Below are 26,394 nucleotides of genomic sequence, written 5' to 3'. Positions count from 1 at the left end.
CTGACTAAATAATGTTTGGATACAGAAATTGGTGCGGTCACGTGCATGGTAGTCACGCATGAATGATTTTGCGGGAAGAAACATTGTGATAACTTTCCCGCCAGATGTTTACAGTACCGGTTTGTTAATATAAAATAAGTGTACGGTAGCTACTATATAGACAGTCTGTTAGAACTTTTACCTTTGATACATTTAAGTAAAAGTAGCCGAACATAAAGGATGTACTTTTGTGGTTAAATAGCTTAAGTCTGCAACTACGCGTCTTTTGGTAATCACTGGTTAAACTACGGAGGAACATGCTCGGGGAAAGCTCTACATCGTCGGTAGTTATCTCTCCCACACCCCAGAAACAACGTAAATCCAACGGTGGATCTTCTGGCCGACAGGTATATTGATTCAATTGCTAACTCTGCCTACGATCTGAATGCTACAAAATGGAGATACAAATAGTCCCAAGTTGCAGTGTGCGCTAATGCGCTTGACCTTGACACTATACTTGTACGTATGTAAGAACCTAAGCCTTGTAATGACTTTATTTTAATGGGTAAAATATTTTTTTTCAACAAAAAGTAACTTATACAATATAGCAAATTTGCTTATGAATTGAAAGATTGATAGAAAAAGAGAGTTTTCATCTCTTTAACGATGAAAAGTGTTTGTCAAATCGCAAAATGAAAATCTGTATATACCAACACCAATGAAAGAAAATATGGTTATGAAAACATCATTTAAATGTTTGAAGATATTTATTTGAAAAATGTCGTACTGAAAACCGTACCAGATTTTAATTTGTACGTTGATTCAGATGCGTTTGACAGTTCTAGTGTACAAAGGCATCCTGTGATTGTGCACTCGTATACTAGACCCGATTTTTTCGTCCCCATCGTGCTTTTGACGAGAAATAAATTGATTGATTGTATGGTACTGTAAAGCAAGCCAGTATGTTTGTAAAGTTTGTTACTGGTATCTTGGCCTGCCTGTTACAACTTACCACCAACTCATTGCATATGTGTAGAATTACTTGCCTTTAAGACATCATTATTTCTAGAAATGCTATGTTTAGTTTTGCATTGCTTACCTATACTGGAAAGTTTGATGATACGCTGGAGACCTCCAGCATGGCAAAAGAGAAAATGTCGTTATGCCACTGGAATAAATATCAGCTTCAGCCTTTCTGCCGTGGCATCAGAAAATGTCACTAGAAACAAGCATACAAAGATTGCGAGTGTAATAAAATTCTCTTTGATTTCATCTTTTCACAGTTGCAACTTGACGGTGGCAATGGCACCGATAAGCAGGGCAAAGCTACCGTCCTTAGAATCGGCTCCATTTGTTAAAATAGGAATTAATTGTGGAAAATTAGTTTTAACACTGGCATAGCATAAAACATTGACCTTATATTTTTCTGCATTAATCTTCCTGTGCTAAAATACAAGCTTCCCATACAGGCTTATGCTTAATCAGCCATGGTATATTTATACTTCATTGTGTGATACATTTTTTAATTGGCATTGGTAAATTCAGTTTTGGTGGCATAAGTAAACTGGCTTCTATGTATATATTAAAACAGTATATAATTTTAACGTCTGTCAATTTAAGTGGGAGTGGGAGCATAATAGCAAAATTAATCTGTGAAATTAACTAATTAAACTTAATGAAGGCAAGAAAACAACTGCATAAAAGGTAGACACCAAATCATTTGCAATAAAAGTTCACATACAAAAATATAAACTTCGAAGACAAAGTTTTAACACAATAACACACAAAAATATGTTACTAAAACAATACACACAAGTCATGATTCCTCTCTGCCCAAGCCTGGTTATCGAGCTTGTGTTTGTGCAAGTCCTGCTAATCTATTTTGAACTTTGTGCCATCTACTGTATATAATATATGAACTATCTTCTATGAACAAGTTAGTTACTATGATCTACATAAATTTACATTACAGGCAAGTATTATGGAAATGTTTGGCCACAAAGCAAAAAGAAAGTCTGAAGCAGTTGAAGCTATAAAGACAAACGATAATGAAGATAGCAATCATGAAAGTGCAAGTCCAGATGGAAAGAGAGCTAGAATTCATTCTCCTCAGGATGCTCCTGGCTGCAGTGCAAGTGACAAAGAAAATGAAGAACCAACGAATCGTGTTCAAAGTGGACCCACTGAGAAAACAACAAAAGTTCAGGTGTTAATGCATGGGCAGAAGTTTCATGTCAAGGTAAAGAAACAACATTCACCGTTGCCGTTTATTGTTCATTAGTCCACCAAGCCGAGGCTTACACCAGCAAAATGCCGGGAATGTAAACAACTCCTTGAGGATATTGCCTTGTATCCTGGTGATCCTTCCGGTTCGGAAGAGGAGTTTGTTGTACTAACGCATGATTCACTTTCCGTGTTTGTGGGCAATGAAGACACTGGACGTCCTCAGCATAAAATTACAGGTTTTCAAAAGTTTTCTTGTCATTTATTTTACTTTTCATTTCGCTAATATGAAAGTTGTTTGCATTAGCTTTGCCCTTCTTTACATTTGGAATTTATATAATTGTGTTTTAGTGTGTCTGTGTGATATTGTAGTTAAAGCTTTATCGTGTCTCATAATATCATAATCATGGCACTCATTGCGGGTCCGAGTTTGGCCAAAACAGGTTGTTAAAGTATAGATTGTTAATTTGTATTACATTTTTTTTCAATGCATTGCAGATTTCTGTGTTTATGATAAAAACACTCACCTCTGTTCATTTGATGCTGGTTTAATTGAAAAGAACATTGAGCTTTACTTCAGTGGCGTAGTCAAACCTGTTTACGACGAAGATTCAAGCACTGATAACGGCGTACCAGGAAAGCGATTTGGGCCAATCAATGAATGGTGGACAGCAGGTTAGAAATAATTTTTCAACACTTATGAAATAGAAAGAATAGTGACTTACGTTGAATAAACACACAAGGTATAGACTACAGAGTGTGCACCAAATTTTGTGTTTTTATTTCATCGTTTTAAATCAAAATGTGGAAGTAAATCTTTTAATCGGATTGATATTGCTTTGAGAATGACCAACGCAAATTGCACAAAAATAGTTTTGTGTTTCTTTTGCATTCACATTTGTTCTAGGTTTCGATGGAGGAGAGCGTGCGTTGGTCGGATTTTCAACGGCATTCGCCGAATACTTTCTAATGGAACCAGCTGCTATCTATCAAAACTATTGGACAAATCTGCAAGAGAAAATTTATATGAGCAAAAACGTTATTGAATTCTTGTCTGACAATCCAGCGTCTGTGTATGAAGATTTAGTGAATCGCATTCAAACTGCTATTCCACCAGCATCCCTAGCCATTGCAAAATTTACTGAGGATTCTTTGCTTCGTCATGCTCAGTTTGTTGTTGAGCAAGTAATATTTTTATGTTATAATCTGTTGTTATTTTGTAAAATCTTAGTTTGGTATTTTTATACCATCATTGCTCAGACATGGTTGAAACAATTTGCAGCTTACAATTGTTAAACGACATTTCTAGGTGTATGATAACCTTTATGTCTGATAGTTCTCGGGAACATTAGCATTTTTTTAGTTTTACCACTTGTCAAAAAAGATGTCATTAACTGATGAATTTGCGGACGAAATGATTGTGTTTTTAGCAATTAACTTTTTTACAGGGTTTGAAGTAGTTTATGCAAATTTTGTCTCCAGGTGGAATCGTATGATTCTGCACGAACAGAAGCAGAAGACGCTTTAATTGGTACTCCTTGCATGAGAGATCTTATTCACTTAGCTGGTGTAACATTGGGAAAAAGAAGAGCTGCCAGAAATTTGGTAGTGAAAGAAAAGAAGCATGTTAAGGTAATCGAGTTAATTTTGAAAGTCGCCACCTTGTGCACGGTGCAGTCGTGCATTACATGTTTCTTATTTAAACTAAGTATTTTTCCGTTTCTATGATGGACCTAGTGAATGTGATCCTAAAATCACTCATAATTTTATCATTCACATCATAATTTGCTTTGCACTGTAGGCGTCTTCTACAAAGGCAACAACAACGAGGTTGGTTGCTGAAATAATGGAACAGTTTTTCCAAGACACTGTTGACTCCACTACAGGACATAAAATAAGAAGACATAGGTATCAAAAAAAAAAATTTTAATAAGCATGTGCAGTGCAATTAAGTTCAATGTTTTAATCATGCTGGTGTACATTTCAGATGTGGGACCTGTGAGGTATGTTTGAAGCCAGATTGTGGTGAGTGCAGTGCCTGTAAAGACATGGTGAAATTCGGTGGATCGGGCCGGTCCAAGCAAGCGTGTGTCCAGAGAAAATGCCCAAATTTGCAAGTTCATCAAGATGATTCAAACATGGAAGATGTTGATGAAGAAAAAGAAGTTGTTGCGGAACCTTCCAAACCCACTGCACCAACCAAGAGTGCCCACAAAGTGAAACGCAGCACGAAATCCCGAGTGGAATGGATTGGTGAGCCAGTAGTGACAAGCAAGGATCAATGCACGTATTATCAGAGCTTCAAGCTAGGTGGAGTTTTATATGAAGTGGGCGATTATGTCTCAGTGCTACCGGACGAGTCAGGAAAAGAGCCATACGTTGGTCTGTTGGCTTACATGTGGGAAACTGATTCAAAGCAAGAAAAGAAACGAGAGAAGATGATCCACGTTGACTGGTTTTTAAGGTCCTCGGAAACAGTTCTTCAGGAGGCCGGTGACCCAGGCGAATTATTCTTAGTCGACGAATGCGAAGATCTAAACGTACAATGTGTAAACTCGAAAGTTGAAGTGCATCATCGACCTCCACATAACAATTGGTACTTCATGGGCGGAGTAGAGGAAGATCGTCAGTTTCCCAAATGTGACGGAAGTACGAGTTTCTACTACCAGAAATGGTATAATCCGGAGCACGCAAGATTTGAGGATCCGCCACCAGTAAATGGAAAAGATGAACCAGGTTTTTGCGCATCTTGCTTCAGACTGGAAAATATTAAGCAGAAAGCAATTCCAAAGGCGAAAAAAGAAATCAGAAAAGATTCCGGGAAGATTCTGTATAGTGCCGCGGCTTATAATGGTGTCGAGTATTCCATTGGAGATTGTGTTTACCTTCCACCAGATGCCTTCAGTTTCAAGACATCTGCATCCACACCAAAGAAGAAAGCAAGCGCTCCTCTACTTGAAAACTTAGATGAAGATGAATATCCAGAGTATTATCGTAAAAGTACATATGTAAAAGGCAGCAATGAACTCGTGGCCAAGCCTTTTAGAATTGCCAGAATAATTTCAATCTACTGCCCGGCTTCCAGTAAATCTGACAACGTGAAGCTAAAAGTAACTAAGTTCTATAGGCCAGAGAACACCCACAAATCATTGAAGTCCACTTATTATAGTGATCTTAACTTACTGTATTGGTCTGATGAGGAGGCCACAGTTGATTTGTCTCAAGTTCACGGAAAATGTCAGGTGGAATGCGAATATGATTTGACAGTTTCTCCATCAGAATATTCTCGAAAAGGTCACGATAGATTTTATTTCAGTGAAGGATACGATTCGAATGCGCGAGCATTCGTTGAGCCGCCACTGAAGTCTCGTCGATCTGGAATTAACCAGATGGTTCAAGGGTATAACGAAGTGAAGACAAAACTCACAAAAATCACAAAGAAATGGACAAAAGAACTTGTGAAAAAGGATAACGCTGAAAGTGAGGAAGCATCAGCAACATTTGGCAAGCTACGCACATTAGACGTATTTTCAGGGTGCGGAGGTTTATCAGAAGGTTTTCATCAGGCTGGCATCGCTGAATCTTCGTACGCTATCGAACTTTGGGAACCCGCTGCGCAAGCGTTTCGGTTAAATAACCCAGGTGCTACAGTGTTTACCGAAGATTGCAATGTTTTTCTTGAAATGGTTATGTCCGGTAAAGAGAAAAGTGCTTGTGGCCAACGTCTACCCCAAAAGGGTGATGTTGATTTGCTCTGCGGAGGACCTCCTTGCCAAGGCTTCAGTGGAATGAACAGATTCAATTCAAGGGAGTATTCTCGCTTTAAAAATTCCCTAGTGGTCTCTTATCTCTCTTACTGTGACTACTATCGACCAAGATTTTTCCTTCTCGAGAATGTCCGCAACTTTGTATCCTTTAAAAACTGCATGGTGCTAAAGCTTACCCTTGCAGCCCTTGTAAAGATGGGATACCAGTGCACATTTGGCATTCTTCAGGCTGGGCATTATGGGGTGGCCCAAACCAGGCGCCGTGCCATTATCTTAGCTGCTGCTCCGGGTGAAAATTTGCCTCTGTACCCAGAACCATTGCATACTTTTTCAGCACGAGGTGGCAGTATTTCAGCACAGGTTGGTGAGAAAAAGATAACAAGCAATATTACCCGTGTGTTTTCTGCACCTTTCCGCACTATCACTGTCCGTGATACGATGTCAGATTTACCTAGGATTCCAAATGGCCATTCAAAGTTGGAAATGTCGTATCGGGGCGAGAGTCAGAGTCATTTTCAGAGAATGATCCGAGCAGGAGGTTATCAGGATGTTCTCCGGGATCACATCTGCAAGGATATGAGTCCACTGGTCGCGGCTCGCATGGGACTAATTCCGCTTTTCCCTGGGGCTGATTGGCGCGATTTGCCAAACAAACAAGTGAAATTGTCAGATGGAACAATGACAAAACTTCTTCGTTATGAACATCGTGACAAGAAACAAGGCAAGAGCTCAACCGGCGCACTTCGTGGCGTTTGTGCATGTGCCACCGGCGCGGCATGTGACCCACTTGACCGCCAGTTTAACACCCTAATTCCATGGTGCTTGCCGCATACAGGTAATCGCCACAATCACTGGGCGGGTTTGTACGGACGTCTTGACTGGAATGGATATTTCAGCACAACAGTCACCAATCCGGAACCAATGGGCAAACAAGGCAGGGTCCTACATCCTGAACAAGACCGAGTGGTCAGTGTCCGCGAATGCGCCCGCTCTCAAGGCTTTCCGGACACATACAGATTTTTTGGAACGATAATGGATAAGCATAGAGAAGTGGGCAACGCCGTTCCGCCACCGATGGCGAAAGCGATTGGATTGGAAATAAAGAAGTGTTTGCTGTGGAAAATATCGCACGAGTCTAGTAAGAGCAACGAGCCGGCAGCACCCGTGATGAGCGGATAGAGTTCTGCTCAGGTTTCTGTAATTGCTTTGCCAAGCTAGCTTTGTATCAAATTGCTGTGCATAAAGTTTAGTCGTGTTTCAAAATTTTGCTCGTTGTAATATCCTTGGCTCCGATGCGTAAAACTTTGATTTCTGTTCGAACTATTGAATTGCTGCTTAATTGAAATTGGTTGCTTAACGCAAACTTTGCTAACGTTGCTTTGAGTTTTTTGTGGCGTCACTACCTTTTTGCTTATTGGAACAGAAATTTCTACATGGAGTTGAACTTTTTTATACACTCATTTTTGTAGCGATTTTATGCATCTATAACTGTTAAACCGGTAGCTATCAGCACCGCCAGTCGTCAATATCTTTACTGGTTTTAATCCCACTTTGACAAAATTGTGCTCTCTTTGTATTTTGCTGACATCCTTTATATTATAATTTTGTTTAAAGAGGAAATGTGTTGATGTTAATACACCACTTGGTCTCAACTATCACGTTTGCTTTATTCAAATCTAAAAGCTTCCAGTATGTTCCTCATGGTCCAAACGTAATCAGCCAGTTGGCTAATCGAATCAGTAACTACGAGTGCCGCGGTCTACATTATTAGTATAAAAGCCGTAGTGAGCAAGGATAAATCTGTTTTGATAAATTTTCCAAAAATAAGTTTCCTCGGAACGTAATGATTATGTACAAAACAATCCATGCATCGGTCAGAACTATTGCTTTCAAGTCTGTCTAAAATAAAACATACTTACCGTAGCATGTTTTTCAAAAATAAATACTTTTTTAATCAGCAAAAGCGTATTACACTTTGAAAATACGTCAGTTAAATCTAGTAAATTGCGAAACTATTGTGGCGTTTGGATATAATCAAATTAAACAAGTTCTATAATTGGCGTTTGTTAAGCAATTTTTGTGTCTCCAGTTAAATTCTATACAAATTTGAATGTATTGTTCCTAGTAATCCGTATTCAATCGTAGTTCCAAATCGACATGTGACGTAGTTAAGTGTGTCAAGTGGTTTTCTGTACCCGGTGCAAAATCGATTTTAATTCTTTGTGATAAAAGCTTAGAATGTAACATGGACACGTAGATACGTGTCATTGTATGGCTAGTTTGGCACTCGCCCATTGGTCAAAATATGGGAGTATAAAACCTAATGTTTGGTCTAAAGCTCTTCTCTCTGATCTTTTGTCGCTCTTAGCTATACTTCTGTTCTGCTGAATTGAAGTTATTGCTGAATTATTCGGAATTGGAATCATTACTGAATTCGAGTTATAGCTTTGTTTAAATGTGGAAAGATGGTGTAAATGTTTCTAATTTGATACAACCTATTCGGACAATATAACAATTAGACTTTATGAAGTTGGTGTTGATTTGAAGAAACATCATAGAGACAGCAAACGCAACGGAATCAAAGACAATTGTCTATAAGAGTCTAACAATAAGACTAATAGTCTTGGCTTTAGGCCAACCTAAAAGCAATCCGCACCACCATCCCCACACTATTAAGGTAAGTAGGTTAAGCGGCAAAAGAAACAGGACAGTATTACACTTACAGCATACACGGCTATACATTACTTTGTGTACGTTATTGAAATACATAAACTTAAAAATCTGTTGATATACTGGTCACGTTTGGTACAGTAGAATGCCATGCTTTTCACAATAGCGCACAAGGTATACTACAGGAGTTTTTTGAAGGGACCATGCAGCGATTGTTTTCAGTTTAAGCTGCGTGCTTTATAATTATTTATTCTTGCATCATACAAAGGCTTTATGTGCATTTGATTTTTCGAAAAACATCGTGGTTTCTACCTATCAAAGTTAAACTATTTTATTTCCTATCTGTTACCACTTTTCCATTTGTCAGGAAAGTGCATGATACGTCACTGGCTACTGAGCAAAAGTTACTGTTCTGGATAAAATACTACACTGTTACTAAATATGTTAACAATAAGAACGTGGACTATCGCATAAAAATGAATCATCGCTCTGCTTCACAGCATTTCTCATAACTCACCGTATAAGCATAGGCTGTACAAGCCAGGTCGGTCGAGTAACCAGTGAGGTCAAAGAACAGACGCCACTTTAAATTTCATCCCGCCAACTCACAGACCAGGGTCGGCCGCGCAGATTTTCTGTGCAATAACAATAATAACTTTGGACAAATCCAATTTTCCTAAAGCGGTCTCATTTTTTAGACTATACTACGGACAATTTAATCTATTAAAAAACATGATTCCACTGCAAGGGCACGTTAAGCTTGAAACAAATTGCGTTGCAAATATACACATATTGGAACAGTGTGCAATAGTCATAAAGCAAAAGCAGATTCTTGCTCAGTGTGATTTGCATTCAGAACGCGGCTTCACGCTTGTCAAATATTCGATAATATTCTCCATTCTTCTCCAGAACTTCAGCGCCGCTAGTGGACCGTCCATGATCCCAGAAACGATGCAGTAATCGCTGAAAAGCATCAGATTAGTTTCCAATGACAACCAAGTGCGTTATTAAATGAAAACAAGATTTTCAATGAAGCGGAAACGCATTGACACAACCGCCGACTGTGCTGTAAGCTGAAATATTTTCAGTGTTCAAAAGGACTTTGACTTGCCAATAAAATAAGCTTTTGATTACACTTCAAAGCAAGAAAGCGTTAGTGACGTTTGTGACCCATAGTGACACGAACCTACCATGTGTGAGGAGATATATGATGTTTATGGTGATGTTGCTTGGAAACGATGAGTCCGACTTTCTGAAGAAGTTGGGCAACTGCTGGTATCTGTTTATTGTGGGTGTGCGACCACTGGTGGATCTGATTAACCCATAATCCGACACTACACCAAGCAAACACGAAAAGGACAAGAAAATAGCTAAAAGCGTCTGCGAATTACGACAAGTGGTTAATGTTGACTATAGGCCTAGTTGCTGTATACATTTATATATTAGACTTGCTAAAATAAAATGTTTCTCGTTCTAATGTACCTCCATTAAAATGCTTGATCGTCCAAGTAGACCACAACAGCTGCGGCAGGCAACTTGCCGCGGGGTCGCCAAACGTGCGAATTGTTGTGTTATATGTAATAGCAATTGGATATCGATGATGTTGCCGAAAAGCAAGAATCGTTTCTCCTAATATTGGCGTATTTTCTGACCCGTACGTGTCCATGAACCAATGAACAAAACCCGACTCAAAATCGGCGATCAGGAGGCCGGCGACTGAAAAAGGTCTATGAGGTCATTTTTGCAGTTTGCTATTTGAAGCTTAAGTAGCACTCGATATCATATCCAGCAAAATATATGATAGTAAAAATTGCTTTTAATGTACTTTCGAAACCAGAAACAAACTTGAAGCAGTGGTCGTAATCACAATTTTAGGTACTAGTTCTATGAAGCCTTCTAAAGCAGCCAGCGACCATTAATCGTGATGGCTCGTTTTGATATTAACTGGTTTGAGAAAACTGTTTAAATCTCATCACCGCTATCCTGTTAAGTTGCAAAACAAAAATCATTTCGCTTACATGCGCAAGGCAGAATAAAAATGGTGAACTCTGCTTTGAAGTTACAGATGATGAAGACGCAGTGGCCGGCTAGAAGCACAAGAACAATTGAAATACTGAGCAGTTCTTGAATGCGCTTTCCTGTCAGACATACAAACAAATGCGTTTCCTAAACTATATTTGAAGAAACAATTACATGTTAGCTTATAACAAGTATACCTTTCGTATAAGGTAAATAGCTGGCATAATCTTTTTTTTCGAAGGTTTCTTCCTGCAGCATTACACTTTTCTTTGGTTAACTTGCTGCGGCCCGGGTTCAGTGTGTAGGTTGCAGGATCAACAATTAAGTTATGAGTTGAATAACAAATGTTCCACTCCAAAATAAGTCACGAATCAGGTGAAATAGTTTTTAAAACTCAGTTTTCATTCAGTTTTGAAGGTTTATCACTTTCATAGCTTTTTAAGTAGCTTATGTTGGATTATTTTATTCAGCGTTTTTTATAAATGTTAAGGGCCAGTGGATAAAGCCTATGTTAGGACAGTTGGTAACCCTGTAAAAAGTGTATATTCAACAAATTAAATTATTATACGCACATAAAATATGAAGATTGCAATTAGGCCTATACTTAGGTTAGCAGACAATTGTACTCACATACGAGCGCAGGAAAGAACATTAGTCTTACTTTTGATGTTAAAGCATATTTTGACTGCATAATAAACATAAACTCAGTAAACACCAGAATAAAAAGTCGGGCTGGGTTTGGCTGGTCTTGGGTTTGAACTCAAGTTTGGGAAAATTTGCCCTTTTCAGGTCTAAGTCTATACTTGTCCCCACGTCTACTTATCTACAGTAGCCTTGACGTCAAGAACGGATTAACGAACTGAAACATCCCTGGAAATTAGAAATATAGAGCGGTCCTAGCGATGGCCTGGCCTAAACCAAATTATGCATTAAAAAACATTGATTATTACTAAAATGATTATTTTAGCAAAAAAATCTGTTCGTGGAAACTAGTCCATTTATTGCAACAAGTCTGCGCACTCCAATACAAGTTTACACCAGTTCATTTGTAATCGTGAATATCATTTTGAAATTTGTTTCCAGAAGGTTTAATATTATCCAGAAAACGAGCAGTCCCTGGGTCGTGCCTGCAATCCAAATCCCGCAAGTCATGCATTTCGTGGGCAGCGTGGAGGACAGAACAGCGGATGAAATGGATTGTTTGCGGTTTGCCCCATCACAGACTCTCCACCACTGATACCACACTCACCAACCGCACAGTTTACTCTATTTCTTTCAGAATTTCCCTTTTTGTACAGAGTTGAACGGAAACGCCCGACGACGGTTCGTAAGCGATTAAGTCGTATCCAGTCTCAGGCTGTCCTGGTCATCAGCGGAAGTCCGGTTGACTGGGATATGGCGTCACTGATAAAACGACGAATTCTAGCAAAACTTTCCTGCCACTCCGCATTCAATTAATAGTCAGCCCTATAGTCTACTCCAGCGCTGTAGTTGGATAATCTTCCCATTCCCGCGGGCATTCAACCTGCTGGGATTCGCCGCGATAAGCTCTTTTTCTTAGCTTGTCGGGCGGCATATATCACTACCATGCTATACTTAGTTGATCATGTGTAAACGCTCATGCCCATAAAATTAACCAAAGGATAAGTAATCAACAACTGCAAAACAATAGAAACTTAAAGGGACCGAGGTTAAATGCAGTTTTATTCTGCGTTTTTTTTCATGTTTCATGTTACTAAAACGTTTATCTTTAATAGGTTCTGTAGTAACAAAGTGTTGTTTTCGAATGCAAAAAGTTTTATTTGGCCTCACAGCTTCTGATTTATTCTGGTTCTTATATATATGGATTATAACTTAATTTTGAATAAAAACGCAATATGTGTCACTCTTCATTCTTCTTTTTTTCTATGTTAACTGTATACGATTGCCAAAACCCATGCAATAACTTAGACAACGTTTCGCAGATCAATTTTTTCACAACTTTTTCTACATAAATAAATGCAAACTATAGACCTACTCATAAAGCATATTCTCGGTAACTGTTTCGTAAGCAAGAATTACATAAACGCATGGCTGGCTGGGCTATAATTACTGTAGGCTGATATAAGTACAATGTTAATATGATTTGTAAATTGTATTGTATATTAAATTATTTCACGTTATTCCTCATCGTTTTCTTATTTATCTTATATTATTTTATTATTGATTATTATTCATTTTCATCTTATTTCAAAGTTTTCTGACAATTTTTACTTATTACGTAACTGCCTACTTTTAACAACACGCTTTGTTTTTATAACAAACACTCAGATTTTTGTTGAAAAACGCAGCATCGAAAACCGCAGAAATGCACTCAAGGAATGCGAAACTCAATTTTTTGCATCAGTAAGCTGCAGTGTAACGGAATGTCATCGGTAGGTTTCGGCAAGCTCTTGCTGAAACTGCTGGTCGCTACAGTCCGATAAAATCTCGACCGGTTGTCGACAACGACTTGTATTTTTTAAGATGATATAATCATTTGAAATATCATGGCTTCGCACCCTTCTACCATCTCAGTTTGCGTGTTCTCTCTGGCGCCCAAGTACACAACGGTCATCATTACTTAATAGCAATCAGCGCAAGCCAGGAGCTTGGGCGAAATTAGTGCTTTGGGGGTTACAGACAAATACCATACAAAAACGCATTTTTATTGCCAAACATTGTAATAGTGATTATTATGGGTGTTTTCTGTTAAATTTGCAATCCGCTACCAGTGCTAGCGGGCGAAAACAGGTCGGTGTAGTGAGAAAAGAACCCCATGTTGGAACCAAGGAGTTAAACATGCTATTCCTACAAAGAAGGCGGCCTACGATGTACTCGATCGTTTTGCAGCTGTTTGCAATGAGTCCGTGGGGTGAAAATAATCTTAAAGTAAACTGAGCTACTCTGCCTCTCAAGAAATCCTGATCAGTGCTCACTGCAAGTGTGCGGAGAAACACTAAATCAGGCAGAAAAATTCAAGGATCTAAGAGTGCAATTGACGAATGATGGAAGGCAGAACACTAAACTAGACATCCAAATCGGTAAAGCAAGCGCAGTCATGCGTGAGCTTCAACGTTCGGTCGCTTTCTAAGACAGCAAAGCTCTCAAATTTTGAGTCCGTTTTCCCTCCAATTCTCACCTATGGTCATGAATCTTGCATAATGGTCGAACAAATGTGCTCACCGGTACAGGGTTTCAGAAATGGAAATTTTAAAAAGAGTTTATTGTGTAACGCTTCTACATCAAATGCGTAGCACAAAAATTTGTAAATCTCCAAATGTTGATCCCCCGCCTTTATGACTTGAAAAGTCCCAACTACGATGGTTTGATTGTGTCAATAGAATGCCTCAGGAAAGACTTGCTAACCAAGACCAAGTTATTCTTGCCACACCCACCGGGAAAAAACCAACGGGTCGAGCCGAACTGACAGAAGTGGCGAAAGACCGCGTACTGTTCCGGGAGCTTCTATAGCTGCTGCTTCCACGATCATCCTGAGAGGATGAAGCGGGTTTCGAAATAAGAGAGAGAGAGATACAAAGAGAGAGAGAATGGGTGTTTGCTTACAAAAACTGAGAGAAAAATAAGTTGTGCAATCTGCTTATGATGAATATAAAAGATATGTAACTCATACGTACCCTAGGTGAGATGGTGACTACACATTAAAAACACAAACCAAAGGCGTAATATAGCAAACAAAAACAATACAGTATACTAAAATATTTCTGACAGCAGCAATTCGCTTTCACCATTGCGTATCGTACAGTAACTCAGTGAAATTATCAACATACCACCACAGCAAATTGTCCACGACTCGGTGCTAATCCGCGGACCGGTGGTTGGAGAACGCTAATCTATACCAAAGAATTAGTCTTTCAGGTGAATGCCCGTCGTAAACTCTTTAACAACAGGTTCTTAACATTTTTTTTATTACCATGCCTATCCCCAAATCTGTTCCCTCGTACTCACCATGCACTATTTTGCGATTGACTTAAATTAAAGCCTATAACTCGACTTGTATATACTTGTAGCCTATAATTCTGTTCTTTGTAACCCTTTTCCCTTTTGCAACCGAAACTTTTCGTCGGCCACCGAAACTTGAAACGTAACACCCCATGACGATCGAGTTTTCCATATGAATGGGGTTGCCAATCGCCATTCTTTCTCTTAAAGGACATTAAGTTAACTCTAGTTGTCCTTACCTTTTGTTTTATCTTCACGTTTCCATGGAAAATTTGTCGTACATCTTTGAAAATTGTTGTTTATTGAGGAAACAAATAGATTTGTTCCAAAAAGATTTACCTGAAAGGCTGGCACGATATTTCAAACGAGCGCTATCAAAGTACGGGGGAATTACGCGTATCGGAATTTGAAACAAGGTTACTCAATACTGTACCTTTTCTTTGAAAATTTATTTCAATGTTATTCTCTGATTGTTCGTTGTTCCAGCGTAGATTATAATTCATGCCTTGAAATAGAGCAGTTTTGATTTTGTTATGCGAGAGCGAGACATTGGAATTTGAAAACTATGTAACAGTTGTGGCATGGTATAGTACTCAAAGTAAGCGTTGAATAAACAAAACGTCAAATAAACATATGAATTTCAACATTTTCATTCAGTCCGATCGTTTTGGCCGATGTTTTTAAAACTTTTTTTTAGTCGTCCCCTTAAAATATGATGACAAACATAAAACTACGATTGACATACAAAATTTCCCAAACTTTAAAGCGAGTGCTAGCACTTTTGTTCAAAGACGGTTGGTAATTTTGAACGTGAGCTGTTACGTCATAACGTTGTGTGCGGTTAAGTCTTGGTTTGAGTTTGGAAACCACCAGCCAAAAATTTCTTATACATCAAATGTAACTGCGTGACAGTCAAACTGTGTGACAGCCAAAGTGTGTGACAGCCAAACTGTGTGACAGCAAAAAGAAAGCAACACACAAAAACGCAAAGAAACCTACATCGGCACGTTTGTAGCGCCATTTGTAAACAAAGCATGTCCTCCCCACAATAATTACTGTTGTGACGGTTGTTGCAGGTATCTTATTTATCTGATTATATTAGTAAGGCGCCCTCGATTGTAAGCCGTTCGAGAGTTGTAAGTTGAACCGGGTTTAAGTTTGGGAAAACATTCACTAGAATAACATTTATGGCGATAGAAAAGATTAAATCTTTTCAAAGGCCTGTTTCTCAGCATCACAAGCGGAAATGATAAAAAATCATTTGGTAAAACCAGAAAGTGATTATAGTATTTTAGGTCTATTATATTACACAGGCCAACAAAAAAATTTTTTTTTCAAAAGGCATGATATGTTAGATCGATTTAGGGGTATATCAGGGGCGCTGAGTCCGAAAATGTTATTACTTTTGCTGAATTGGCTCTAGTTTTTGAGATATTGCTTCTTCCTACATATACCATGAAAAGTTAGAAATGTATGCTATAAAGGTTAACAAAAACTGAAGCCATGTGAAGCAGCTATTTAGTTTTGCCCAAATGTTTAGTTGTCTGGCACAAATTACTCTCTTGGGAGGTAAATAAGACCTTACATTAGTTTATATCATCTCCCATCAAGCACAACATAAGCCTTAACATCTACACACAGCATAACATTCTTGATTTGGCAACAAAAATAACGTTTTAACGGGACAGAGAAGAAATGTTAATGCAATTTTTCTCTCAAGAAGATAATTTTGTATACTGTAAAAACATCGAAGGACTTCTTTCATCTATGGGTCTACTTGAATATAAACCAGAAGAATGGAGGTTATTCAACGACAGCTCCAAAAAAAGTTTGAAATGTGTGCTACTTCACAACGGAAACAAGTTTGCCTGTGTTCCAATTGGCCACTCAGTCGTTTTAAAGGAACACTACCAACGTGTTAAAATGGTCTTGAAGAAATTTTCTTATGCTGAGCATAACTGGGAGATATGCGTTGATTTGAAAATGGTCAACGTTCTCTTAGGACAAGGCGGCTACACCAAGTACCCCTGCTTTATTTGTTACTGGGATAGTTGGGCCACTGATCAACACTGGATTAAAAAGGAGTGGCCCATACATGAACAGCTTGTGCACAGAGATAAAAACATTGTAAATGAACCTTTGGTCAGTCGTGATCGCATTATTTTACCCACATTGCACATCAAATTGGGTTTGATGAAACAATTTGTCAAGGCCTTAGAAAAAGATGGTGCTTGTTTTGATTACCTGTGCAAAGTGTTCCCTAGTCTTAGTATTGAAAAGCTGAAAGCAGGAATTTTTGATTGGCCACAAATACGAAAATTACTTTAAGATCAAGTTTTTCCATCACACATGACTGAAGTTGAGAAGGCAGCCTGGTACTCTTTCGTTGCAGTTGTAAAAGCAAGCAACTGTGTGGATCTCGTAGAAGTGAAGCTTACGAACTTTCAAGCTCTTGGATCAAGGATGAGCATAAAAGTTCACTATCTATTCAGTCACTTGGATCGCTTCCCTGAAAACCTCGAAAATATGAATGAGTGAGGAACAAGGTGAAAGGTTTCACCAAGATATCAAATTAATGGAAGAGAGATATCAAGGTAGATGACTCACATGATGGCAGATTACTGCTGGTGCCTAATGCGAAGCTGTCCACAACAAGACTACAGGCGAAAGTCGTACAAGAGGGCTTTCCTGCAGATGACTTTAAGCTAATTTGAGTAATTAACTAGAGTGCATCTAAGAACTTCACTAATGCACATCCTGAAATGGATATATTTCTTCGTAAAGTGTTTTGCTTTGAATACTCCGTGGTTAATGAAAAAAATTGATTGCTTGTTCATTTCGTCTATTTTACAAATTGTTGTCTTTCTTGTGTAGGCTTAGGCATACTTGGTTTGTTATTACCAAATTACTGCTATTTATTGTTCACTTCAAGTAAGTTTTAATGTGGTATTGGAAGCTTAGTCTCACAAATTGCAATATGTTAGGAGAATCTGATGAAAATACGAATAAATGGGGCATTTTTTGTGTTGAATATAAGGAAACGAATAGATTTATGCAGCATTTCCTCATTTAGCTAATCTCATTGTGTCTTTAGCTTTTGCTCATTCTTGTGGTTTTAGTGCACATAGACTTACAACAACATTTAATATAGGCAGTTCCTTAATATAAAATGCAACCTACCTTGAAATTTAAAAGATACCAAAAATATCGAAATTCGCTAATATCTTAAAAACTAGAGCCAATTTGCAAAAACTAATGGCATTTTCGAGTTCAGCGCCCCTGATATACTCTAAAATCGTTCTTACCTTCCATGCCAAAATTTTTTTGTTGGCCAGTGTTATTGATGTCGCAAGTTGTCTTGACGTTTTATTTGGATTTATCCAGTTTTGTTGTCAGTTGCACATTTTAATTTTAATTTAATTATCATTTATTGTCCATGCTTTCGATAAGAGGCGAATCTGGTCTGGGAATTTGCCAAATCAAAAACCCATCAAGATAATGCCAATTTGTATTTTATAGACAACAGTACAATATACATAGTTAACTCTCAGCACTGTATCGTTGTAAATTTCAAGAAATTTGTTCTGTCTCTGAAATAATGTTCAAAACGAGATCTGTCTTTTTGCTTACGTGTACCCCGCTATAAGTACAGTGCTCGTTTTCAAAGAATTAATTGAACAATCCCCTTGCTATCAATAATTTTATCATTTTATGTTCTTAAAGAATTAACGCTGCAAGTTCTTGCCATAAATTCCATAGCAACACTGCAACAGTAATCCTCAAACTTTTTTTTAGTATCATACCACATACCACCAAACAGAGTTGCAAATCGGGTTAGGAATGAATTGAAATGAAAGAATTAACGCCGGGCTTTTCTGGTCGGGTTCAGGCTTTAAATTGAATAAAATTGGACCAGATTAGGACCTGAATTTATACACTTACATTTTGCTACATTTGCGTCGCAAATTCATTTTCTTTACACGAATGTGCATCCGCGCATCATATGTGGATGCCGAACGTACTCCAACAGAACGCAAAGAGAAGCTTAGAAAAGGTTTCCAGTCATAGAATGGCATCAAAAGATGACTTTGATTTATTAAGTAAATTTACCTTTTGGGCCTGATGCGGGCTTCAAATAAAATTTTCGGATTCGGGCTTGTATTTTCGAGTTCTTTTTAGCAATATAAGGCCCGTTCACAACTCTGCCACCGAAGAACTACATAACTCAAATAACCATTCTTCCAAATCTCTTTTGGCAATCTTGCCGATTTACATTTCTTTGTATAAAGCTAGAGCTTGTTGGGTTAAATCTTTATTGTAAATTATTTCAGCCGCTATCGAAAGTTTAAGCGTAAAATCCCAATCTGCCTAGTTACTCGGTTTACCAACCGTTCTTTATTTCGCTCTGTGTGTTTCTGTCCTTTACTTGGGTAAAAAATATCCTTTGTTTAAAAATTGTTTGATACATGTACCACTGGTATTTCAAATAGTGTATCATCAAATTGTAAGGAGGAAGCCAAACATTATGAAATTTGATCAATATCGAATTGCAAAACAAGTTTACTCAATACAAATTATCCTTTTTTAAACTTCTTTCATTGGGGTTTCGATTCCGCCCGAATCATTTTCGATCAGCTAAAATTGATTTTGTACCACATACTCGTGCTATGTAGCGCTACGTAATTACGTGGTTATTGTTTGCGTATGTATACATTGGGTACTTATATTGAGTTACAGGTAAGATTTATGTGTGTAGTTTGATATAATTATCTCAGATTGCAATTAGATTTTAATAGGTAAGACTTAAGTAACTATGACAACAGCACGCTTGAGTTTCGAATGGAGTATTGATTTAATAACTGCTTAAATGGTGAAACAACTATACAATGTTAAATATCAGTTGCAAAAGTAAAAACTGCTAATTTGTTGGTTTTAACACTCGAAGGTCAGCATAAAGACCAACACTATAATGTCGTTACAATAATAAACGACATCGACTGGCATGGCGGATACAACAGGAAACAATTAAATGTGTAAATCGAGTAGGCTATACGTAAAAATTGCAACAATAAGATGATCAAAACACAAAGTGACATTTTCGAAGAAAAATTGCGAATATCACAAACAGTTACAACCGAAAATATTACGTGTACAAGTATGCGCTTACATACCAGGGACGTGCTGTCACAGGCGCTACACTCACCTGCTGAAATTTGGCTGAGCTTGAAGTGACAGTAATTAAACATTAAACGATGTTTGCAAAAATTAGTAAAAATTTTTTTACCGTATAATGTTTACTGTAATGTTTAATTTGTTGTATTGAATTGAAATCTTTTCTGGCGCCGGCTTGGTTCTTGTTGTTTATGTTTCAACTCCGATCTGTGTTTTGTGTGTCTCGATAGTTGTGACGGTATAGGGTCTTTCATATTTAGGCCATGTTTAAAAATATCAAGTTAAAGTTAAATAGACTAATCCCATTCTGTATCAACCAAAACTAAACTTGCAAAATACAATTTTTTTTTAATTTTTACTTGATCGCGTCGCACATTAGCGCCAAGGTTTTCACTTAAAAATCGCTAAACTTAGGTATTTCCTCAAATCAAAATGTTGAAAAACTTAGATTTGCAGCGCTGTGAGGAATTTTAAACTTTTTTTGTTTAATATTCTTATCAACATGACATCAGCAATTATTCTCAAAAGCATTTTTTTGTCATATTTAGCTATAAAAGTAGGATTGTACTTCAAAATGAATTCCACATTTTTTAGCCTGTCTACCAGATTTTCCAGGATACCAGACTTCAGACTGTACCACAAAATTTTAAATTAATAAAAAAATATGATTCCACTTCATGGGCGCATCAAGCTTAAAACAAATTGCGTTGCAAATATACACATATTGAAACAGCGTGCAATAATTATAAAGTAAAAGCAGATTCCTGCTCAGTGTGATTTGCATTCAGAACGCGGCTTCACGCTTGTCAAATATTCGATAAGATTCTCCATTCTTCTCCAGAACTGCAGCGCCTCTAGTGGACCGTCCATGATCCCAGAAACGACGCAGTAATCGCTGAAAAGCATTAGACTAGTTTCCAATGACAACCAAGTGCGTTATTAAATGAAAATAAGATTTTCAATGAAGTGGAAACGAATTGACACAACTGCCGACTGTGCAGTAAGCTGAACTGTTTTCATTTTTCGAATGGACTTTGACTTGCCAATAAAATAAGCTTTTGATTACAATTCATAGCAAGAAAGCGTTAGTGACGTTAGTGACCCATAGTGACACGAACCTACCATGTGTGAGGAGATATATGATGTTTATGGTGATGTTGCTTGGAAAGGATGAGTCCGACTTTCTGAAGAAGTTGAGCAACTGGTGGTATTTGTTTACTGTGGGTGTGCGACCACTGGTGGATCTGATTAACCCAGGATTGGAGACCACACCAAGCAAAAACGAAAAGGACAAGAAAATAGCTAAAAGTGTCTGCGATTTACGACAATTGTTTAATGTTAACCAGTTGCTGTATACATTTATATATTAGACTTGCTAAATAAAAATTTCTCTCGTTCTAATGTACCCCCAATAAAATGCTTGATCGTCCAAGTAGACCACAACAGCTGCGGCAGGCAACTTGCCGCCGGGTCGCCAAACGTGCGAATTGTTGTGTTATATGTAATAGCAATTGGATATCGATGATGTTGCCGAAAAGCAAGAATCGTTTCTCCTAATATTGGCGTATTTTCTGACCCGTACGTGTCCATGAACCAATGAACAAAACCCGACTCAAAATCGGCGATCAGGAGACCGGCGACTGAAAAAGGTTAAAGACATTTTTGCAGTTTACTGCTTGAAGCTTATGTGGCACTTGTAATTATCAACATGCTGACATAATTAAATTCAGTCCTAAAATTTATTAGCAATGAGGTCTATAATCGATACCATAACCAGCAAAATTTATGATAGTAAAGATCGACTATTTCTGAAGCCAGAAACAGAAATAAAGTAGCGGTTGTAATCACAATTCTAGCAACCGATTCTATGAAATCTTTTAAAGCAGCCAGCGGCCATTAATCGTGATGGCTCGTTTTGATATTAACTGGTTTGAGAAAACAGTTTAAATCTCATCACCGCTATCCTGTTAAGTTGCAGAACAAAACTCATTTCGCTTACATACGCAAGGCAGAATAAAAATGGTGAACTCTGCTTTGAAGTTACAGATGATGAAGACGCAGTGGCCGGCTAGAAGCACAAGAACAATTGAAATACTGAGCAGTTCTTGAATGCGCTTTCCTGTCAGTAAAATAAACAACAGCTTTTCCTAAACTATTTTTGAAAAAGTCTTACACGTTAACTTGAACAAGTACCCTTTGAATACGGCAAATAGTTTGCAAAATCTTTTTCTTCGAAGGTTTCTTCCTGCAACATTATCCTCTCTCTTGGTTTGATCTGTTGCTGCTTGGGATCAGATTGGAGCAGGATTTATGTGTGTAGTTTGATAAAATTATCTCAGATTGCAATTAGATTTTAATAGGTAAGACTCAAGTAACTATGACAACAGCACGCTTGAGTTTCAGATGGAGTTTTGATTTAATATCTGCTTAAATAGTGAAAGCACTATACAATATTAAATATCTCTTGCAAAAGTAAAAACTGCTAATTTGTTGGTTTCAACACTCGAAGGTAAGCATAAAGACTAACACTATAAGCTAATGTCGTTACAATAATAAACGACAACGACTGGCATGGCGGATATAACAGGAAACAATTAAATGTGTAAATCGAGTAGGCTATACGTAAAAATTGCAACATATCGATGATTAAAGCACAAAGTGGTAGTTTTGACGATAAACTACGCAATATCGCATAATTACACATCACACACACAATTACAACCGAAAATATTACGTATACACAATTAATTACTGAAAGTGGTACGCTTTTATATGTAAAATCATCGTAGAGATGCGCTTTTCTACACAATGAATGAAAGATAATCTTTCACTTACACCAATAAAGCTACTGCATTTTGGCACGACAAATTTCAACAACTTGGCGACATTGATTTATTACGTCAGCAGGTCCGTTGATACGAAAGAGAAAACCTAAAGCTTTTTCAGCACGATTTTTCGCTTTCTCATAGAGATCGGCTTTCATGTAACACTGGCTAATGTTGACCAAGCAGACTGCCTCCCGTGGTGCCTTGGCCACCACCTCGTGGTCTCTCAAATAACCATGTTCCTTCTTAAACACTTCTATCGCCTTCGTGTGTTCCTGCTTCTCTTCGCTCAAGCAGCTTGCATGAAAAGAGAGCGAGTGGCAAAGGAGGTCGTACTTCTCGGCGGGAACGAGATCTACATCTTCCAGGAGAGCTAGGGCCCGCGCCCCCACGTCTAACGCTTCGTCGTGTTTGCCGACAAAGTATAAACATTTTTGTTTAGTCACCAATACGTTGGCTCGTAGCGAGGGATCGGAAATCTCTCGGTTGTCGAACCACTCAAGCACCGCGAGTCCTGTGTCGTATTTCTCGTTTCTTCTATGAGCACCTGCCACATAAAATCTCATCCACATTTGCTCTTCCATTGCGACATCTTGCGGATGCCTCAAAAACTCATCCCACTCACAAAGAAGCTGATCGTAAATGTTAACGAAACGGAGGACCCTGAAACGCGTCGACAAACGCGGCTTTAGGTAATGATCGAGACGTTCCAGAATATCCGGACACTTTATCGCATTTTGGAGATCACAAGCCACCGTGAAGTAATCTAACATTCGCTTTTCTCCAACCATTTTAGCGAGCTGAAGCGGCATGTCGCTATCCAGGATGTGTTGGTATTGCTGTATATCAGAGCGAACGAAGTCGGTTTGACTCCCGTGTTGCCGATAAACTTTTAAACGTATCTGGCAGGCCAGGGCGATGACGTAATGAAGCCGATGTGCTGTGTTATCGTTGATGAGATTGCGGTTTTTAAAATCGTCAACGATTTCAAAACAGGAATAAGAATCGCATTTGGCAAGGCGTCCAAGGGCTGATATGAACAACGTAAGCGTTCTGTACAATGTTCTTTTTATGTTTGCGCAATAAGCACCGAACAAATCCAACAGGTTGTGCACCACGCTGAAACGTTTTAGGTCGAAGTCGATTTGTCTATTTAAAATCTCGCGTCGAGCAACTTGGTTATTAGACAATCTGTTTCTTACTCCAGCTGCAAATTGATCAAACATTGGTCTGCTCCCGGCAATGAAGCAAGTTCTCGTTAAGATATCGCCAAGGTTATACCCGTTTTTTATGTCCGTTTCGGGATCCAAGTAATTTAACATTTCTGAGACAGGTTTTATCAGTTCCGTCGTCCACGGTTTATCTAATGTCTTTTGCATTCTGCCAAGTGGCATTTTACATGCATGCACCATCATACCATCAAATGATACGCCACGCGTCGTATAAGCGTCGAAGAACCAATCCCCACCAGGTGTTGAAAAGTCGTTCAGCGAGGGAATGGCAACTGCAGGAATAATTGTCTCACCCAGGTTTATCACGACAAGTTGAAAAATGACGCTAAACCAACGAAAATGTTCGAGAATTTTCTCATAATCATCTCGATTCTGACTTCCCTCCTCCAACAAAATGACGTGCTCGAAATCCGAGTAAGGAGTAATCTCTTTGCGAGCCAAAGACCCCAAGCCGACTACGCTGTATTGACACGGGGGCTCACCTACCGTGGGCTCAGAGTACGTAGAAACAAACTTCATTACCTCTGCGTAATTTCGTGAGATGAGATCTTGTTGTAGTCGAGTTTTTTGTATTTCCGTTTTTTCAGCTTTAATAATCTCCTCTATCGTGACGTCACTCTTCAATTCGCGCATAACGTTTTGTCGTTTCCCTTCATTGATTTCGAGTATCGTTTCCGTGTAAACATGTTTTCTCATTTCTTCGATTTTTGAAGCTACTTGTTTTGAAAAACCAACGAGATCCGCGTCTAACTTTGCGGCACCAGCGGTTTCAAGAACATGGCAACAAAGTTTATTTCTCTGATCGATGTATTCTTTGTTACTGGGCTGTCTTATGATAGCAGCATTGATAAGCGTAGCACTCCTTATAAGGCTTACTTTGTCCGGAGATTTTTGCATGTAATTTGAGCTTAACTGACCAAAAATTCGAGCCGACTCAGGCAGACTTTCTGTTCGTTCTTTGTACTGTAATCCAATACGACAGCATACAGACTTTAATTCTTTCGCTAGCTCTAGCTCGTTCTCAACAGACATTCTGAAACACGTTCGAATTAGTCACTTCCTCTTTGAACGACCTAGGTCCTAATGAATGAATGAATGAACCTAGACTGCATGTATGGTGAGGTGGTGATCGTAACGCTTCATTTCATTTCCGATGGAAAGCGAGAGCAATAAAGCAACAACCTGCTGAGTGCTGAGTGAACGGATAATGTTGCTTAGTATTGTATGGTATTGTTTTTCGTTATTATCCGTGGGCTGTGGGGTAACGTAGAGTAAAATGCTAACCATTATAGCGTAATAAAATAACAATTCCACAAACAAGCAATTAGCAAGAACAAGCAGCCGTGCTTCCTGGATTTTACACTCGTAATCTGTTTTGCATTTTCGTAATATTTTGAAGTTATTTATGTGGGAATACATTTTGCTGCACGTAGTGCATTGTTCTATGTGTTCTGCTACTGCTGATTTTGCTACGAACAGTTTATTATCAAGTGTTTCGTTATTCTTTTACAAAAGCGACGTATGTATGTGTATGTTAGAACTGTCCACGTCATGTGGGCGTATGAATTGATGCACCACTTTCGACTCGAGCATCGTCGGCACATGGTATTTGTTGAAGTTATGGCGATCGGTACTTTTCACGTGATTAGTTCAAAATTTTAAAAAGTATGTTTTAAAAAACAAAACACTAATTTTAGCATCTGTTGATCTTTTTTAATCTCAAAATGTCAAGCAAAATTGCAAGAGATTAACGTCACATATGTTTTGACTTAGAGTATCCTAACTTTTACCGGGGGCATAATAGCGGCAAACATTGCATTTGTAGCAGCATCTTTTACACAAAAAGTAACGGTACCGAGTACCCATAAAGTAGCAAACTACTTTTTTAAAATAGTAGGCCTACCGAATACAGAAACTTTCGGTACATTTTTTCCGGTTACCGGTACCGTTACTGACGGTTCTTTCAAAGCACCCACTGCCCGCCTATGCACGGTGTCGAAAGGTAGCGGGTTTTTGCAAAGATTCTTTAGAAGCGTTTTTTACGTTTGTTCAAGTAAATCGTTTTTGTCTTTGTGATAAATATATCAATTAATGTAATATAAAATTGTGTACGACATAGAATTCTCGTCTATCGAATCAGCGAAGCATAACACTTTGTGACGTAATCGATTGCTTCCCCTGTGCGTGCATTTTGATTTATTCAGTCTTTTTGGTTTCTACGTTCAACGCCGCAACATGACTTTGTGCTGTTGCTGCCACAGTGTTCTATCTTGATGTATTCGTTCAAAGAAGCTTCAAATATAATCAGATTATACAGTTGTCGAGGCGTACAATTGATTCTAAGATTAAGAGAAGCGAAACAACGACCTGAGACTCATTTATATTCGAGGACTACAATTCAACAGACAAACATTGTAATTGAAGTGGTCGTCCTAACAGGTTAAGGAACGATAAATCACCATTTCATTACATCTTGATCTAGCATCCTAACGTGCAGGGCCGGATTAAGACGAAACTGGGCCTGAT

The 26,394-nt window shown here is 38.4% G+C and overlaps 3 protein-coding genes across 5 annotated transcripts; 1 reads left to right on the top strand and 2 right to left on the bottom strand.

The window, feature by feature from the left end:
* Positions 1–117: 117 nt before the first annotated feature.
* On the top strand, positions 118–7,624 carry LOC143459002 (DNA (cytosine-5)-methyltransferase 1-like). Its single transcript, XM_076955939.1, has 8 exons — positions 118–386; positions 1,952–2,185; positions 2,261–2,441; positions 2,701–2,877; positions 3,110–3,387; positions 3,685–3,834; positions 4,004–4,110; positions 4,190–7,624. Exons 1-8 carry the CDS (start codon positions 297–299, stop codon positions 7,146–7,148), a joined length of 4,176 nt encoding a protein of 1,391 aa, XP_076812054.1. The 5' UTR covers positions 118–296; the 3' UTR covers positions 7,149–7,624.
* A 769-nt stretch (positions 7,625–8,393) lies between these two features.
* Positions 8,394–11,183, bottom strand: LOC143459003 (plasmanylethanolamine desaturase 1-like). Of its 2 annotated transcripts, none has more exons than XM_076955941.1 (5): positions 10,856–11,183; positions 10,658–10,777; positions 10,122–10,355; positions 9,830–10,019; positions 8,394–9,602 (listed from the first exon to the last, which is right to left on the bottom strand). In XM_076955941.1, the coding sequence occupies exons 1-5, from the start codon at positions 10,914–10,916 to the stop codon at positions 9,476–9,478; spliced, it is 732 nt and encodes a 243-aa protein (XP_076812056.1). In that variant the 5' UTR covers positions 10,917–11,183; the 3' UTR covers positions 8,394–9,475. The 2 variants fall into 2 exon arrangements, with proteins under 2 accessions (XP_076812056.1, XP_076812057.1); XM_076955942.1 differs by having other exon boundaries at positions 9,467–9,602; positions 9,826–10,019.
* A 9,096-nt stretch (positions 11,184–20,279) lies between these two features.
* LOC143459001 (plasmanylethanolamine desaturase 1-like) lies at positions 20,280–22,137 on the bottom strand. 2 transcript variants are annotated; one of them, XM_076955937.1, is made up of 5 exons: positions 22,005–22,137; positions 21,811–21,930; positions 21,218–21,451; positions 20,934–21,123; positions 20,280–20,706 (listed from the first exon to the last, which is right to left on the bottom strand). In XM_076955937.1, exons 1-5 carry the CDS (start codon positions 22,063–22,065, stop codon positions 20,580–20,582), a joined length of 732 nt encoding a protein of 243 aa, XP_076812052.1. In that variant the 5' UTR covers positions 22,066–22,137; the 3' UTR covers positions 20,280–20,579. The 2 variants fall into 2 exon arrangements, with proteins under 2 accessions (XP_076812052.1, XP_076812053.1); XM_076955938.1 differs by having other exon boundaries at positions 20,578–21,113.
* Between the last annotated feature and the right edge of the window lie 4,257 nt (positions 22,138–26,394).

Source organism: Clavelina lepadiformis, chromosome 5 (assembly GCF_947623445.1).
Source record: "Clavelina lepadiformis chromosome 5, kaClaLepa1.1, whole genome shotgun sequence".
Lineage (NCBI taxonomy): Eukaryota > Metazoa > Chordata > Ascidiacea > Aplousobranchia > Clavelinidae > Clavelina > Clavelina lepadiformis.
Note: the sequence above shows the minus strand (reverse complement) of the source record. Positions and strands in the feature narration are given on the sequence as shown.